We start from the raw sequence: 18597 nt of genomic DNA, 5'->3' as shown, positions 1-18597 counted from the left end.
GTTGGCAATGAACAAATGACACTGGAATATCTAATCACTTTAAACAGGTTTCTGACATCTATGTGACAGAACTAAACATACTGCATCTGCCATTGAGCTTTATATGAAAATATTTTTAAACAAAAATTTGATCAATTTGTTCTGTGCAAGTTGTGAACTGTTGTATTGCAGCTTAATCTTGTAGCATGTTAAATCACATATGTTTAAAACCAAGATAAAAGACTTCAAATGAAGCCAAAAACAAATCACATACAGATAATCTCTTTCGCTAGTTCTGGGTGTTTTGTAATTTGAATAAAAAAATTAAAAAAAAAGAAAAGAAAAATAAGGGTATTTTCCCAAGGGGGCTCCCAAACACTGGAGCAGTTTGATTCCCAGCCACGATCATCCATAGCTGAGATCCATTACAGCAAAACTTGCTTCACTCTCTGAGTGGAAAGATGCTCCGCCCCCGGTCCCTAATCCCAAACACTCCGTGATACTAGCCAACTAAGGGTCTATTTGTAGATGTAACAGTAATGCCGTCTCCTCCAGCTGTCCAATGACACTATGTTTGTGGCAGTTCAAAAAGATGTGCTGTCTGGCCTCATATTACCCTGTGGAAGCACACGCCAGCCTTCACCCTTCTAGTCTGGTACCATTCTGTGATATGGGAAACCTAGCCAACAGGTGGAATTGTCCATGACCAATTTGGGCAAAACAAATTCATTCATTGAAAATAATAATCATAATAATCATAATAATAAAAAATTGGTTCTCTTGCTGGGTAAGATGGCTCTCCTTCTCCCCAGTCACTCAGTGTTGTTAGCCAATGTGGGCATCTGTTAGCTTTTGTAACAAAAAAGTTGGCGTTCTGCAAGTGTATTGAGCTGCACAATGACATTGCATTAGTGGTAGCTCAAAAAGACGCAGTGGACCTAGCTAGGGGGTGGAATTGGCAATGACTAAATTGGGTAAAAATCTAAAGGGGAAAAAGTGGATAAGTGCAGGACGCAGCTAAACAGTGCCTTTACAAAGCCCTGCTGAAGAGAGTTAAGAGGCCACGTGACACTTCAGTTTCACTAAAACTGAAAATCAAATACATGCTAATGGTCGCTTTCCACCATCACCAATCCCTTTAGAGGAAGCAAAGGGATAAAAATAACATGCATACAGTACATCCTGACGAACGAGAAAGGGAGAAAAGCGGAGGCAGAGTGAGAATACAAGCAAGAGAGAGTGAACGAGAGAGTGAGAGAGGAGATGAGAACAGGTGATGTAGTTTCGCAGCTGCTAGTGGAGCTCGCTTGCCAAAATCAATAGCCATCAACCCACTCAACACATTACAAATACACCTGCAGTATCCAAACACTTCAATCATTCAAATCATCCAACTGCTCGATACACCTTCACACGTCGCTGTCAGCACAAGCACGTAACCATTAGCTACAGGGATCACTACTCATGTATTCAGATTATCTACATTTCAGGATCTTCATGTTAGCCTTTCTCAACACACAGAACTATGAAGAGCAATATTACTGAACATCCACACCATTTTATTATTAGGTAAGAAGCACAAACTAACCTTTAAGCAGCAAACACAGTCTGTCCTGTGTATCTGGTGTTTGTGTGCAGGAGAAGGTGTGTGAAGAGTGAGAATGTTAGCCTAACTCTGGGAAAATCATACACACAGTACAGAGAGGATAAAACTCCTGAGAGAGACACACGTGAGTTGTGAATGGAAGTGGAAGGGTTTTGTCTGCAAGATGAAAAGTCTGTGTTAGTGGTATCATTAGCAGTGAGCAAAAGCTAGCAGTGATGTGTGGGAGCTGCTGACCTTGTAGTGCTCTCGCTAGTTCAGCCTTGCTCACTAAGCCTGGCTGACTCTGAATTATTCAACAGCTTATACACATGCCCACACACAAACACACACATTTAAATCTTATTGTGTTTAACTATCTCAATGCTAGCACATGCCAGCCACTTCATATCCACTGAAAGAAACTACACCACTGATGAATGCAGCACTACTTCTACACCAAGGGTCAGATTCATAAAACGCAGAGCCAGATTTACTGTGATGGTAAGAGCAAATAGCTTGGCAGTAACACATTCGCTCATTCATAAACAAGGATTATGGGTGTTTTACCGCTTGCGCAATATGAAGTGTGTTCGTGTTATCGTCTCATTTAAATATGCTATTATCCATTTACAACATGATGCCACTCTGCAAAAAAAATAACACCTTGACCACTGACTGTAATCATCTCGGTAAGAAGCTGATGTGAATTAAATGATATTTTCTACAAATGTTTGGTCCCACATGCAATAAATCATGTACACATTCAGCTGATTAACTAATTCACTCAAACAACACAATTTAGTCTGTGTGGACAGAGCTATTCTGCGGTGCTAGAATAGAGGAGAAAAGACTTGCTTGAGAAGCATTTCAGATTCAACCGGCACTCTATTTAAAACAGCCTCTTATTCCTGCATCAAATTTGATGTTTGGCAAATGCTCCTGCTGTGAAAAGAAAGTTGGAACCCAAATAAGTGAAGAGTAATTTCACATGATGAGATTTTAAATAAATTCTTTTAAATTAATTTTGTTGCAAGCAGTTTTGACTTAATAGTATTTTTTTTTTTCAATTTACAACGGATTTTACAAACACATTTGTAATGTACATGACATTTACTAATAAAAATGCATTTCTTGCAAATATTTACTAGTCACTATTTAATTTTCACTTGTGCAAATCAAATAATTTAATATTTACTAGCTGAAATTTGATGTGAATCCCTGAGACCAAGGAAAAAGGAAATAAAGGCTAAAACAGTTGACCATAATAATTAGAATTTCAGCATCTTAACTTAAACAAACAAGGGGAAGCTTCAAATTTGATTCTTGATCCCATCTGACAGCTCTAATGGACAGGCTCTCAGCTCAGTCCTTGTGTCTTCTGTAGCCACTTTTATTGCAGGTAGGTTGCTCAAACTTGTAGATGAAGTGGAATGTAGTGTATTGTTCAATACCTGGCCGCCGCACTAAATTTCAAATGGGTGTTTGATATTTCAGTCACTGCATTTTTAGGTGACAATATTTTCATTTGGCTTTTAGCATTCTGCAGCTAAAGATTTCAAACTGTTAAAGCTAACTCTGTATGTTACAGTTAAGCCTGCTTGCAAACCTAATGGTACTGGGTACCACATGATAGTTCGTCTTTTCCTTTTAGTGCAAACGTTAATGCTTAATTTGAGACAATATTATGCTACAATAATCCAGCATCTAGAAAACGAATTAAGTGGTTCCTAGTGTAAGAATATAGTGCAGTGCCCAAACAGAGACACAGAGATTGATTATGTTGATGCTAAGGCAGGACTCACGCTGGTGACTTTGCGGTAGATCTGGGCAGCGTTCTGACACTCAGAGTAGGGGTATTCCGACGTGGCCATCTCCAGCATGCACATGCCAAAGGCGTAAACATCCACTGATTCATCGTAGTGCTCCTCATACATCTCTGGGGCCATGAACTCTGGGGTGCCTGAGAGCAAGAGCAAAAGATCAAGGGTCAAGAGAGGAGGTCAAAACCAATCAGTGAAGTAAATCTCGAAAAGCAGGGTCAAGCAATGGTTCAGAGTCCCCAAACTTGTGCTTCTGCTTGTCATCTGAGCTAGTTTTCATAAAGGCTATGCCTAAAAGCTGAAAACAAGGTAAGGGCTAGTTGCCACAAGTGCCACAAGACCATAAATACGTATGGACAAAATTAATTAAATAAATAAATAAAATACATAAGAAAAACCTTCAAATGCACTCAGAGTTGCCCTGTGTTAATTTCGTCTTAAGGCCGTTACACACTGGATGTGACACAGTTTATCTAGATTTTCACTGTCTTGTTCAGACTGTATGTACTCATTCAGTAGCTGAAACTCTGACGCCCGTAGCCCAGTTTGGAGAAGCATCATCTGTAACAAAGCTGAAGAAACAGTAATTCTTTTGTCATTTATCAAAACCGTATAGATGCAGATCGTTAAGCTTTGTAGTGTCTATGCCAACCACAGAGAAAGCAGTGATTGATCAAGTGAATTCACGTTAGGCCTGGGCAATATTGCGATATAATCGGATGTCAGATGATGGACAATTAACCTGATGACGAAGGTAGTAACATTTATTATAACAGGTGAAGTAGTTTTAAAAAGATATTGGATTATTGAATATTATTTAATATGTGATTTAATTGAAAGATTTTATTAAACAGTAAATGTTAAAAAAACACATGCACTAAAAATAGAATGGAAGGTAGGTCAAGGCTGCAGCCGACCATATTTATTTGTTTGGGGTAGAGTGATATAATCAATATATCAATAATCATGTTTTTTTACCTAGAAAATATCTTGCTAATTATTTTTAGATATCGTTCAGACTTGGTTCCTGTCACAGTTCCTAAACACTGAAAAAACAAAAAAAGTACTTCAAAAAATTTGGTGTGCAAAAAATCATCAGTTATACATCAGCGTTTGAATTTATTAATGCCTGAATAAACTGCACAAATTGTGCTCTGTGTGTAAAGGCCTTTAGAACGGATGGAAGCCAGTTTTAAACTGGCAGTTTGGTAAAAAATATCAAATTTACACAATTCTCCTCCGTCCCCTAATGTAGTTGATCAGCCAAGACATGTTTGTTACCCTCAAGACATCAAATCTGCTTTATTAGTTTTGGACCAGAGCAACGATAGCAATATAGCTAACAACTACCAGAAGCTTACGTGCAGCATTTTTCATCATTTGAACTTCATGCTTTGTCACGTCTTTGCCTCAAACAGCTACTCTGTCCAAGCTGCCTGCAATCTCAAGCTTGCTTACGTGGTTTCTGATACAGTATGGCTTACAGTTATTTATAAAGACTGACTGAAGTACAGAATGTGAGCTGCTATTATGGTTTAGCTGTGTACCACTGTCCATTAATTTGGGGTTGTATTATTTCATGCAGTAAGGTTTATGTTTTTCCACAGAACCTAAAACTGGGCATGAACAAAAAGCTACCCAGTAAGGCTTCTCCACCTGTGCCAATCAGATATGACAGTGAAATACACCAATTCTATGTGAATGATTCATTTTCATGTTGAACTGCATTAGTATCTCACCGATGACACTCTTGGCAAAGGAGGCTCTCTTGAGGGTGGCCAGGCCTAGGTCTCCGATCTTCACGCTGCCCGTTGGGCCTGTGATAAAGATGTTGTCACACTTGAGATCCCGGTGGATGATGGGAGGGGTGCGTGTGTGCAAGAAGTGCAGGCCCTTCAGGATCTGCCGACACCAGCTCCGTAAGACTTTGGGCTTCATCACCTTAAAGCGTTTCAGATAGCTGCAGAGCAAAAAGGATTCTTTATCATCGTAGTTATCTATGCAACCCCATAAGAAAAACACAAGGAACTCACTGTGTGCCTGATTGGAATGCATGATCTACTAAAGCCAGTGCACAGGATCATGGTCCAAGACAAACAGATTCACAACACTAGTCTTTGTCATTCCTCTATTGACATTCTTGTTATGCTTGCCAAGTAATTTAAAGAAAATACAGGGCCTTATTCCTGTTGCATTTAGTTACATGCCTCAGTCATTTCAAACAAATCTGCAACAATAACCATATTGCAAACATTGCCACTGGAGCAAATACAACAACATGTGCACTGTAGGCACAGAATGCCCATAGTTACTTCCTGCTGACAATCAAATTAAACTGAGGTGACTATTTCCCCCCCAAATAATTCATCCTCTGCACTTCTGTAACCCACTCTTTAAGACCATGTTCGACTGTTACACTCCACAACAGCAGGTGACAATGACCTACTATGCGTCGATAGTAAGCGTGTAACAATACACAGAATTCATGGTTCAGTTCACACCATGGTTTGGACATCATGGTTCACTACAATGGGGGGAAAAAAGCAAAAAAACTTAAATGCATAAGGCTATGATCCTTTTCATTTATTTTACACAAACAGTAGCGCTAATTACAGTGTGTTCCACCCCTGTGGTTGGTACAACCTGTACTGTATTAAGCAGTAAAAATGTAAAAAGTAAACATTCACTCTTGCATAGGTCATATTTTAATGCAGGACTGATAAACAGCAATAGGTAAAAAACGACTAAGTAAATAAAAATAGTAAAAAAAAATTATAAATAAATAAAAATAAAACTTGTGTATAAGGAGGTGTGGCTCAATTTGTTCCACTTAGGTTATAATAAGACATTTAAAGCTTAAGCCGAACCTTCCCAAAGAAAAGACAGACGAAAACACCCTTGCTAGTAGGGAGTGACAGCCAGTTAGCATTTGGCATATAGGATCAGTCTCCATTGTTGTCGTAGATCACTGGGAACCCAAAATTTTCCCACACAACTGATTTGAAAGAAGCAGGCAGGTCTTCTAGCTCTTGCATATCATTTGAACTTAGTGCCATAGTGTAACTGATATAGTCAGATGCCAAATCAACTTCAGCTAAGCTTAGCATGGCCTGTTGCTAATGACTTACAGCTCAAGGTTTCCGGGCAGAACTTGCACTTACATGTACCGTTACATTACTAGTGGATATAAAAAATAAAGCATCCAAGTGAGGACTGGGCATAGCCTTATATCTTGATAACCAGACAAAATTAAACAGATCAGTCAACAAGTTCTTAAGAACCTTACAGGTACACGTTCTTGCAAGCCTTCATCACATAAGAATACAAGATGCTCTTCATCAAGGCTAACCAAATCAGATGTATCTATGTCATTACATTCTGCAAAGCGCAATTGGACCGTATATCAAAATGTCTCTAAACGGAAGTGCGTCAGACTCCTGTCTACGCAAACGTTCTCATGTGGTCATTGAAAAGAAAAGATCAGCTCTAAGACATTGTGATATACATAAACCCTGACATCACCTTGTCTTCATTTCACAGCCCCAGATAAAACTTAATGACAACCATCTATTAAAAACATAACATTCTCCCCCTCATTGTAGGGCCTAAGCTACTAAAACAGACTGAATATATCTTATTCATTTAGTGGCCAAAGGTCTGTATTTAGGATCTTTCTTACGTTTTCAACGTCCCTGAGGTCATGAGCTCCGTCACCAGGACAATACATTTCTTCCCTTTGAGTAGAGACTCCCAGAAGTCGTAGAAGCGTACAATGTTCGGATGCTGAAGACCCTTCAGCATCTCCGCCTCCTCTTTGAAGCGCTGCCTCTCCACTTTGGTCAGCTTTCGGTCCTGAAACAGAGAAGCAAAGAAAACACCTTAAGTCTAACAAATGAAACACAAGGAAACAGAAAACAAAACTTAAATATTTCATCTTTAAAAGTCATAAGAGAGCTCCAGAATCATGAGGTGTCCAATATATACCCTTCCTTGAGAATAAATCAGTCCACTACATAAACACATTTAAACACACTGGCAGCTGAAGTTGCAACAATTCAAACTCCACTTTTCTCTTCGATAAATCTGGCAGTTTTCTGCACCTCTCAAAGGTTTACATAATGCAAGTGTATGAAGGTGTTTTCTAGTGGTTTTGGGGTGCAGAGCCTTAAATTTCACTCTTCAATAAACGAAGATAAAGCCATAAAGAGGTGTTTGCTAAGCATCAACCTCAAGAATAAAAAGAAGATAAAATTTTGAGCTCATGGTAGGGCAAACTCACCCCTGTTGCTTAGCATAAATAAGTTATGTCCAACATACCATTATCATACTAAAAAAAATTCTGTATTATTTTGACCATTGGATTTAATGAGCCACGTTCAAAGCCAAAATCTGTTTGCAGTTATTGCTTTTATGAAGTTTTACATGATGTTCATGGTTGTGTTTAGCCTTTAATTAAGCAGCATTCAAATGCCTCCAGTTCTTACAAATTAGTGATGGTGAGAAGTTTTCTCCCCCATGACAAGCTTTTGTCCTATTTCAAGGTAAAAACACTTCAAAAAACGCCCTACCGATATGGCCATTAGTTAAACTGGAATTACAAACTAGTTTCCATCAAAATTGAATTTTGACAGTCACATTTTTAAGTGCTTAAGCAGTCATTTGAGCCAGCGACAAAAGTAGGTGGGCTTCAGCCCGCTGGATCCAAAACAACCTCTCACCACTGGATTTAGAGAAATAAGTCTAAAACACTAGAGTTATTGGTAGCACTTCAATGTAATGATATTACAGGGAAAATCTGGGTACAAATGAGTTATTTCTTTATAAAACATTCATTCCATTCCCATGCTGTTATTGCAGTGGCTGTAAAGGAGTGACTCCACTGCCACGTTCATTAATGTTCAGTCTGCAGTAGACACCCATACATCAGCAGCTATCACACCACTCACAGCAGACAGGCAGAGAGGGGGAAGGGGATGAAGGAGGGAGAGGAGGTAAATAGAAACAGAAGGAATAGAAAGAGGATGGAGACACAGGGGATGACAGGTTGCAGATTGTCCATGTGATTTCACTGCCTTAAACATCAATACCCCCTATGTGCATATACACTCGTGTCTCCAGCAAGCTACATCTCAGCCACAGCAGGCTGCCAATCTCTTTACACAGTGGAAAGCAAGATATCAGAATGCAGATCACAGCCAGCACTGAGCTACTGGACTCCACTTCATCTACTCTTACTACACTCTTTGGACACTTACTCAGAAACACCTACAATACAAGACACACTTTGGTATGTATACAGTTGGTGGACAACTTGTCAGCCACACTGTACCCCATCACTTTTCTACCCATACAGATCATCAGTGAGCAGATATTATTTGGGTGGTGGATCATTCTCAGCACAGCAACAACACAGACATTGTTGTTTCAGGCGCAGCACTTATACAGTAGGTGTATCTAAAGAAATGGCCGCTGATTGATGATACAAGATAGGTGTACCTCAAAAACTGGCAACTCAGTGTATATAAAAATGGATCAGATAAAGGTTGATATGAAACGGTCACATGCAGAACATCATTCAGTCAGACAATTTAGTGTGTGGTTTCTTGGTGTGATCTCAGAGTGTTCTTGATGGGTGATGGGGCTGACATGTCCTGAGCCCTGGAGACCACACACTCCCACAGTGTGCACATGGGCCATAAAAGGGCAGCACAGATCAATACTAACCCCTTCCCCCTTCATTCCACTCCTGTATCCATCTTGCTCTCTTTATTTGCCATTACCATCCATTTTCACTTTACCCAAACACATGGCTCTCCTTGTCAAATTCCATCCAAGCTCATTTTTGCTCTCTTATTTCTCAGTGTCAAAGGTTTTGACACAGACAACATTCATCATATGAGAAAGTATAATAAAATGTTGTTAAATTCAACAATAATTAAATTTCATCACAAAAACAATGCCTTGCGCTGTATTGCCTTACCCGTTTCTGTCTGAGTAGAGCCTGAAATCACCCTGATGTGTGGCTCAGGTCTCGTTCAGACATAATTTCTCAAATGTGTGTGTTGGGCTCAGGTTGGGTTTAAATTTCACATTCAGGTTCTCTCAGCCTGTCTCCCACTTTTAACAGATTTCCCCCTGCACTTCTCCCTGCTTTAGTTCTTCTATTTCCTTTATTCTTCCTCTCTACTTAAAACGAAATGTTTTAACCTGGCATGCTGCTGTCATCTGCTTAGGCCCATAGGGCCCATGTTTCTGAGAAAATGGATGTGCAGTTAATAAAACAATGAATCAATTTAGGAGATCAATACAGTTTACTTAGCCAAAAGGATAATTATACATAAGTACAAAATACAAAAATATTTTTATATATGTTCTATGTAACGTAATAGAGCTTTAAAATTAAACAGCGAGCATTCTGCTATATCGGCATTGCACTGTGTGAGAAAAGCATGTTCAAAATCTTTGCTTAATGAATAAAGTCGTTAATGCAGAATTTAAACTTAATTTTGACAGATGACTTCCTAAGTACATTTCATATTATTTTTATTATATTAATCCATGACCTAAAGACTGCTATTAGTGTGGTTATGCTGTAATTTATGCAGCGCTGTTTTATCAGTATATTCGGCACTGTGGGTGACGGGCCGGTCCGGGTCAGTTTCAGACAGAATTTTGTTGGGCTCAGGTCTGATTATGACTCAAAGCCTGATGTAGTTCAAGTTGGGATGGGACAAAACGTTAAGTTCAAGTTAGGCTCGGACTTAAAACTTGGTGCTGTGGGTCGGGTCAGGCTAAGACAAAGTTCTCAGATGCCTAGATTTGAACCAAAATTTCAGGAATGATTAAAGTTCGAGTCTAGGGCCATCATTATTACTCGATTAAACTTGATTAAAAATAGTATAATCACACTTTTTAAAATTACCAGTAATGAGTAGATGGCAAATTGAGTGATATTGCACATTTTAACTGCTTGTATGTTGGCCCACATTTCAGTTCCTCTTTCATAACTATACAATTTATATATTACAGAATACTTTACCATCACTTTCGTAACCAAACTATCTTCAAAATAATAACAACTTTACAGAAGGACAAATAAAATGTTTATACCTTGAATATATATTAATGTACCAGGATTTCATTCCAGGTAATTTTGGACCATTTCTATTTCACACAATGTAAAGGACAGCTGGCATTTTCAAATGGAGTAAAAGAGAAAAAAAAATTTAATTATAATAGATCTGACAGTGACACAACAGTTAGAACAGGATAAGTCTTGAAATTATTAACTGAACAACAGGCCTGCACTTCAAGGTGTTCTTAAAGTTTCTTATTGGTCTCTCTTACAGTAAGAAACAGCCTGACCAACAAGCCCATTTTTGCTAACTTACATTTATTTTTCGTTAAGTCTTTACAAAAGCCCATAAAGTATTTGGGGATCTTTCTAATATAAGTGATAGTGACAGCCCTACATCTGTCTAGTCATGGTTGTGTCTGCTCCCATCCCTCCGCTTAGGAACAGAACATCAGTGTCTTGCTTTGGAAAGCTAACAGCTCTATTACATAACCAGCTCTGCACTCAATCACACAGTGACACAAGCCAGACACAAGGGTTTGCACATCATAAGCTATAAGCTGCGATAAGCAGGTGCATGCCTAAACTGTCTGTCGTATAAGCACACACAAGCTCAGACGGATGAACACATGCAGGTCCGGGCCGACGTGCTCGAACCCAGCAGTAATTAATGGGATTAATCTAAAGGTCGATTAGAGAGAGAAAGAGAGAAGGAAGAAAATACAGAGAGATAAACTGATGGGAAGTGAGAGAGGGCTGATGGAAGTGGCACTGAGCGCACGCTCTGAATGTCCACGTGTTGTGCCGAAGCGTGTGCGCGTGCGTTAGGCTTTTATAGCTCTCGCTCCCAGAGCCCCATAAATTATGCAGCACCGCAGAGAGCCTATTCCACTCAGCTGAGCCAGTCTGTTTGAGCTGTCCCCACATGCTCCATGTGCACCCCTCCATCTCTTCTTTTCTCTTCTCCTCCTCCTTTCTGCACAAGCCTTTTCAGCTGACTCGAGGGGATCCCTGCATTATTCAGTAGCCCCTAACAGGCCAGAGGATGTTGAGCCCAGCATGGAAAGTCTCGCACACATACGCACACGCGTTCAATGATGTACTGCAGATTTCCATTCTGGCAGCAGACGTTTCAGATTGTGCCACCCATCTGAGAACAGGTGCCATTCTTTAAATAACTGCATTACCACCATCCTGCTTCCGGCAAGATGCTATCTACAGGAATGCCATCTATACAGTGCACAGGAGCACATGTACTCTTTGGTCCTGTAGTGGAATGCAGCTGACCATTTGATGTTTTCTGATTATAATGAAGGAGATCTTCCCAATCCCATCATATTAATTAATCATTTTTATGCAGGTTAGATGGGGAAAAAAAAAAGTTGTTGCTGCTAGTTGTTTGTTCCGACTGCTGTGTTTTCTTTCTTTTAGGCTTGTTGACTCACTGGCTCCATGGAATCGTATCTCTACATGAATGTCAAGCCTCTCATGTAACTTAAGAATAAAATGTGTGGTTTTCAGTCTGCTAATGCTTTCGAACATTTTATTTCCACTTCAGTTCAGCTTACTAGTTTACACAAATACGGATAGTGTCAAGTTGCCTTTTAGAGCTGAGTGGGGAGTGGCGGAGGTGAGTAACTCTGTTGGTGCACTTTCTGATCATCAAGTTGCCTGTCATCAGGGTTCTGAAAAACCCAAGGCTTATTACTGTAAAGAACATATGATGGTAAAGAGCTTTTTGATGGGATCAGTATTGTCACTGTGCTCCAAATATTCAGTGAGAGACAAATCAGAGAAAAAGATAAAGAGAGAGAGAGAGAGAGAGAGAGAGAGAGAGAGAGAGAGAGAGAGAGAGAGAGAGAGAGAGAGAGAGAGAGCTTATATATTTTTACCAATGGACTGCGACACATACAGGAAGTAATCCATTCTTAGTCGTTCCGCTCTGTCACCCCAACCCAAGGATGTGTGCTTAACGTTGTTAGGACAGTGAGGGTCTGTTCATCCACACGCACACAGCCCAAAATGCTCAGCCATACTTGGTTTGAGGCAATAAGATTTGCTGACATGCTCTTTTCAATTATCTTTCTTAGCATGCGCCAAATGAGCAAGAACCCATGCCACTGCTGGAAACACACTCATTTTTCTAAGGTTTCCATTCCTCTATGCACTTCCTACAGCCACAGACAAAAGGTGTCCTGTGAAATGTGAATGGAGACAATTGTTAGTCTCTCTATAGAGCTGACCAGCATCCATGTTTGACCCAGTGACCTGGATTCCCACCAAAACAACAAAGATGAGAATGCCTAGGTCAGGAGTATAGACATTAGTCATGGCACTGAACACAGCTGAAACAACTAGGCAAACCAGCATAGGAGAAGCTGGCTGTGTAACCCCTTTGATCAGTGTTACATGCCTTTCTATAGAAATTCCATTGCTGGCGAGAGAGAGAGAGTCTCTCAAAAGCAAGTCTGGCACATTCTAGACTCTCTGTGTTTGTAAAACTTTGAGAACTATCATGGTATATACATATGAATGACTGTAGGACATACAGAAAGTACAAAGTGCAGCCATTCCAAAAAGGAAGAGTCGCACAAAAGGACAAACAATATCACATTTTACATTTTACACTCAACACAAATAGATCCAATGGAATAAAAATTTCAGTATCATTCATTCAACTTCATGCGTTAGATGTAAGCTAACTTATGCTCCACATACTCGCTGTTGTCCACCTAAAAGGTACGAGATGAACTAAGTTACTAGGTGACTAGAACCGTAATGTTAGCTAAGGTGAAAGACACTTAACATTTGTCTGTTTATCTTAAATATGTCTGGTTCTGAGTTTAATATATATTGGGATATTTTGAGTTTTTTTTGTTTGTTTTGTTTTTTTTTTTATTTGGTTGGTGGGGGATTTTTCAATTAATGATTTACAAATTTGAATATCAAATTTACCTGAAATACCCATCCCTACGAGCAATGTATCGTAACAGTAGGCTATGGTTGCCAAGCAATTAACAATCAAATATTTCTCCATGACAATTTTTTAACAACTTTGCACAATAATAAAGAATTCAATAAATGTGCATACAGATCATTTAACCACAGCTGTCCATTTTCTACATGAAGTACGTCTAAAATATGTAATTCCAATTAACCTGGGATACATCCATGTTGGGGCAGCCCAATGCAAAGCATTTCCTGGTATATTTCATGGTATAACCAGTGAACCATTATAATCATTCAGAGTGGCTGAGATCAGTTATTCTATCTCATGAAGGTTACAAGGAAAGAAGGTTCCAATCAGAGTGCAAGGGCAACTTCTCAAAGACAGGCTGTCAAGGATAACATGCCAGCAGGAAATGACTTTACAACAGCCTGTCAGTCAAACAGTTATCAGTTATGTATCAGTCATACACAGCCTCATAAGCAGGATTGTTTTCATATTTGGTGTAGCAAAGCAAAGCATACAACAGTATCTGAATACAAGCTGCATTTAAAATATCACATTTACGGCCCAAAATAAAAGCCTAACACTTACAACAGTCCGCCACCGAATTATGCCCATTTCTAGCACTGCAAACTCATTTCTGGTTTAAGCCACACCCACTTTGCATTTGTAAAAAAAATAAAAAAAGGTATGAAACAAAATATTGTTCAAAAGCGGTATCAAAGTCAATGTGAATGACACCCAGCCTTAGGACTTGAGTCAACGAAGTGCTAGTCAGCTCCTGGCAAAGCTGGGCAATATGACAATATTTATCGTTAATGAGATAAATTACATCACATTATGTCGCAATATGCTTTTCTAAGCATATCATGAATCAGTACTTAAAAACACTTCCCAATTAGTCCTGTTTAATTGAATGCAGTGCAATACAGCATGAGAAATGTTGAATACAATTAATTGGATTCATAGTTTGATAGTATTTTTAAAAATGTTGCACTAATGTGATATACAGGTTATCATAAAAACTTCTTTAAGTATTGTGATGTTGCATTTTGCCATTTCACCCACCTCTAGCTCCAGGATTGGCTAACGATTGCCAAGGCCCAAGACCATGGCCACACACATGCACTTCAAAGTGTTAAGGCCTAAGAAATCTCAATTCTCTAACTGGTCATTAAAAACTTCAGCACTCACAGAACCCACCATGTAAGGCCAACTCTGAATAATTTAACACACACACACACACACACACACACACACAGATAACACAGACTGACCTTTTAGACACATACATACTGAACATACACTTATTTGTACTTGCACATGCGCATGCCAAAAAATTTGACACCAACTGACATTTAACATTTTGTAGACATTGAAACGGATAGGAAAAACAAGTTGACTAAATTTGAGGCAGAGTGACAGGGTAAACAAGCATGTGCTGGGGGATTAAAAAAGGGCACAGGGCAGTCCCATAGGTCTATTTGCTCTAAGAAGAAGTATGAAGGTCAACCAACAAGTACACTATGGTCACAAAGACAAGTTACTACAAATAAGCCCATCCTACTAAATTCTACTTGAGTCCCAAACTACTTAAATTAATACTTGTTACATAAGATGTAAGAGCACAGACTTTCATCCAGAGAAAGGTGAAAACAGCTAATCACTATACATAATAGGTTAAAGAGAACAGAACAGAAAGAAATACGATAAAATGGGAGAGTGAGGAACAAGGAAGTAAATTCACTTCACTGTACAATTAACTGTGCTATTTCCAGCATGTGAGCTTAGTACTGCTTTAGGCTGCACTTTTCAGATTTCTGGCATTTCTAGAGTTCCAGCAGATTTAGCTCTGACTATGTTGTAATGTTCTGTCCTGTTCTGAGATTAGTCCTTAGCACTGAGGGATGGAGTGACGTGATTGATAAGGCAGTGGCATCATTTCCGGAGAGAACCAAGGGGTTATTTGGGGCAAACAAACATGGTTAAAGCTAAAGGAAGTCCACAAGTGTGGCCATAAAGATATTAACTTTGAAAAGACAAACAGAAGGGATGGGTGGGAATAGTTGGGGATCTATGCACATACTAGCTGGAAGTGTTGGCTGCACCATGTGTTAACAAGGCCCATCTGCCACTGTGTTACACACTCTCTGGGTCCCTGTCTGTGTTCCTTTGTGTAGCTGCATCTCAACATCTTTCTATTCTGTTCTTTCCAAATACATTTAAATGAACGCTACATCATTTTCAACCTAATCACTATCTGCAGCATCGCCAGCTTATGCCAGACAATAAATCTGACGTTTTCCTATACTTAATAAAAGAACAGAAAGTCTGTTGACTCTAAACACACTTAACAGCTAAGATACATTTTCTCTTTTATAATTAGTGGGAAAGAAATGTCTTTGTTAGCCAGCCGTATGCTACAGATGTGGCAGACAGATTAGGCTGGACAGATTAGGAAAAAATGCTGACATTAGAGATGAAATAATTATTTAACACCATTGATAATGCAGACATAACATTCAACAAAGATTTTTCATTTACATATTCAAACTTATGTCCAAATGATTTAACCACTACACCTGAAGAGGGCAACAATTCACTTATAGTATCATACCTGTGTGAGCAGGTAGTGAAAGAGTAGTGATGAATTTCTGCTGAAAGTTAAAAAAGAAGTCAGAGCATTTTTTTAAAATTGATAAAAGTAGTCACATACAACATAGGCTTTCCACAGAAGCACAATGTTCCCTTCTATCACTGAAAAATAAAAAATGCTGGTGTCAATTCCGAAGCAGCAGAAGTCAGTAAACTACTTCCTGAGGATGCGCAGTTCACATTGTAAATAGTTTACCAGAATGAGCTAACATTACCCACACAAACATCACTAAAGTTCATCGTGTCAATAGTGTTACTAATGCTAGTCACTGGAATATTCGAAGATGCATCAGTTTCTGTTAATTTCAAATACTTAGCAGCTACTTCAAAAAACTATAGACCATTAAGCAGTTTGCACTGTCAGGGTTACATACATTAGCTAGATAACTACATACTGGTAACTGGTTAATTAGCTTAAAATACAACACAGTCATCTTTAAATGCAACACATTTTGTAAACATAGTTTTCATGTGGAAAAACTTACGCTCATCCTGTAAACCAATTCACACGTCGCTCGTCTACTGAACTAGCACATTAAAATGTTAAACGACTACATGATTACTAACTACTGATTAACGTTAAGTAATTAACAGTACCTTAGTTGGTCAGAACAAAAACATTTTTATTGTAACACCTCTTCAGATTTGAACTGATTTATTAGTAGTTTGATGATTCAATCACACAAATAATTGAGTATTAAAATAGTTTTTGCAGCCCTTACTGGAATATTCCTTTAATCTCCATTTCTCTCTGTTGATCCTCAGACTCTTAGGCTCTTACTTCTCTGTCAGTCACCCAGCTGTACTTCTCCTGCACCATAATCTGGTGTAAGTAGTTGTCTTTACCTCTGGGAGGTAACCAGTGGAAAACTGGACATGTACTTTGTGTGTATGTGTGACTGTAATCTCTTCTGGTGTGGTTTAAGGGTGGAGGATATGGTGCAAAGTATATTATGATACCTGAAGATAAAAAAGGCTATGAAAAAGCTATTAGCATTATTTTAATTCAACATCTTCAAAAATAAACCATTTAAGAAGGAACAGGAGATGAGGGAGAAAAGACACACACAATTCTACAGAAGAACCAGTAGGCACATGCAGAACCACACACAAACTTGTAAACAAAAGAATACTCCCACAAACTATCACACTAAAACTTCCGGTTTTAGCATTCTAGTATGACTGGTTTCCATCCTGTTTGATTGTGTAAACACACAAAAGGCTTAGCTGCATACATAAGCTGAACAACTTCGCGGTTTTTATGGATCATGCTCATTTAATATGGATCATGCTCATTTAATAGCAGACTCACATAGCTTGCCCAGTAAAGGAACAGGTTTGCAGTTTACACAAGCGACTAATATGTAAGATAATGTTTTAGCTTCATCAAAAGTAAACAGGTAAAATATTGTATACCAGGCTACGAATGTGACATAAGGTAACTGAATATTCATTCTGTAATCTACTAAATTGCACTTAACTGACTTTAGTATTAAATGTATAATTGGCATACTTTAAACATTACTTTCTCCATGAAAAATACAACTGCTATTAAAAAAATATATATTTAGATTTCAAAGATTTGTGTTTTTCTCTTTTAACAATGGTCAAGCCTATGAGAATTTCAATATAAACAGCCATAGCAGTCACAACATTGGCATGCTCAAATCTAAAATATGTCCAGGTGATAACATTCGTATAACCAAAAAAATTACGGCAGTTGAGAAATGCTAAGGTCAACCTGAACCCATCTTTCAAAAAGGTACAACCATGACCTTTATGCCTCTAATGGGTATTAAAAACAGGTCTCGATTTATATAAATGATGACCGACTTAATGACTAATTATTCACCAAATAAGTAAGAGAAGCTTCACTGAAATTGGGTTTGACAAACAGGAGAATAAGAAGAACAGAATCTATTTAAGTCTCTCAAAATAAGGAAAAAACAGAGGCTCAAAAATGCGCATTTACAAGCGATGAGAGCACAAGTGGGAGGGGGCACCACATGGTTGCTTCTCAAAAGTAGGTCAAAGTGTGGAGCCATTTTGATTTTGACAGAGCATGTTGAAATTCTTAGGTATATACAGAAACACAAGTAGTATGCAACCGTCCAAACAAGTCCCAGCTATCAACACCTCCATCAAACTCTCCAACACATCTGTATAAGACATGCCTTGAAAAGTATGCGGATGCTGCTCCAAAATCTGACAAGAAAACAAAAACACAAGTCTAAACCACTTGACTTCTCTTTATATGTCAGTACATCACTACATTTTGCATTCATCTTCAAATACTGCCAAGTCATTCAATATGTGCTCCCTTCTTCCACTCCTCTCTTCTAGAGCAAGCTTAGGTGTCTGGGCACAGATTAATTGGTCAGTGCGGTTTCTCCAAGAAATTATAAACTTGGAATTATAATTATAAACATACTAACAGTGCACTTCAGTAAAAGTTATGGTTGTAGTATACTTAGAGGTGGGTGATATGACAAAAATATTATATCGTGATACTTCACAACACAGTATGCATCAT

At 38.7% G+C, this 18597-nt stretch overlaps 1 protein-coding gene across 1 annotated transcript in view; it reads right to left on the bottom strand.

Annotated features, from left to right (window-relative positions):
* The window catches only part of LOC118814074 (serine/threonine-protein kinase WNK2-like), a 78456-nt gene that overhangs the window by 47927 nt on the left and 11932 nt on the right, over window positions 1-18597 (bottom strand). The window contains exons 2-4 of the mRNA XM_036579736.1: window positions 7064-7236; window positions 5124-5344; window positions 3367-3524 (exon numbers count right to left, since the gene is read on the bottom strand). Of these exons, the coding sequence (XP_036435629.1) occupies window positions 3367-3524; window positions 5124-5344; window positions 7064-7236 (552 nt within the window). The remainder of the gene's footprint in view (window positions 1-3366; window positions 3525-5123; window positions 5345-7063; window positions 7237-18597) is intronic.

The sequence above is a fragment of the Colossoma macropomum genome, unplaced genomic scaffold (assembly GCF_904425465.1).
Source record: "Colossoma macropomum unplaced genomic scaffold, Colossoma_macropomum, whole genome shotgun sequence".
Classification (NCBI taxonomy): domain Eukaryota; kingdom Metazoa; phylum Chordata; class Actinopteri; order Characiformes; family Serrasalmidae; genus Colossoma; species Colossoma macropomum.
This window is presented reverse-complemented; position numbering and strand designations above follow the sequence as displayed.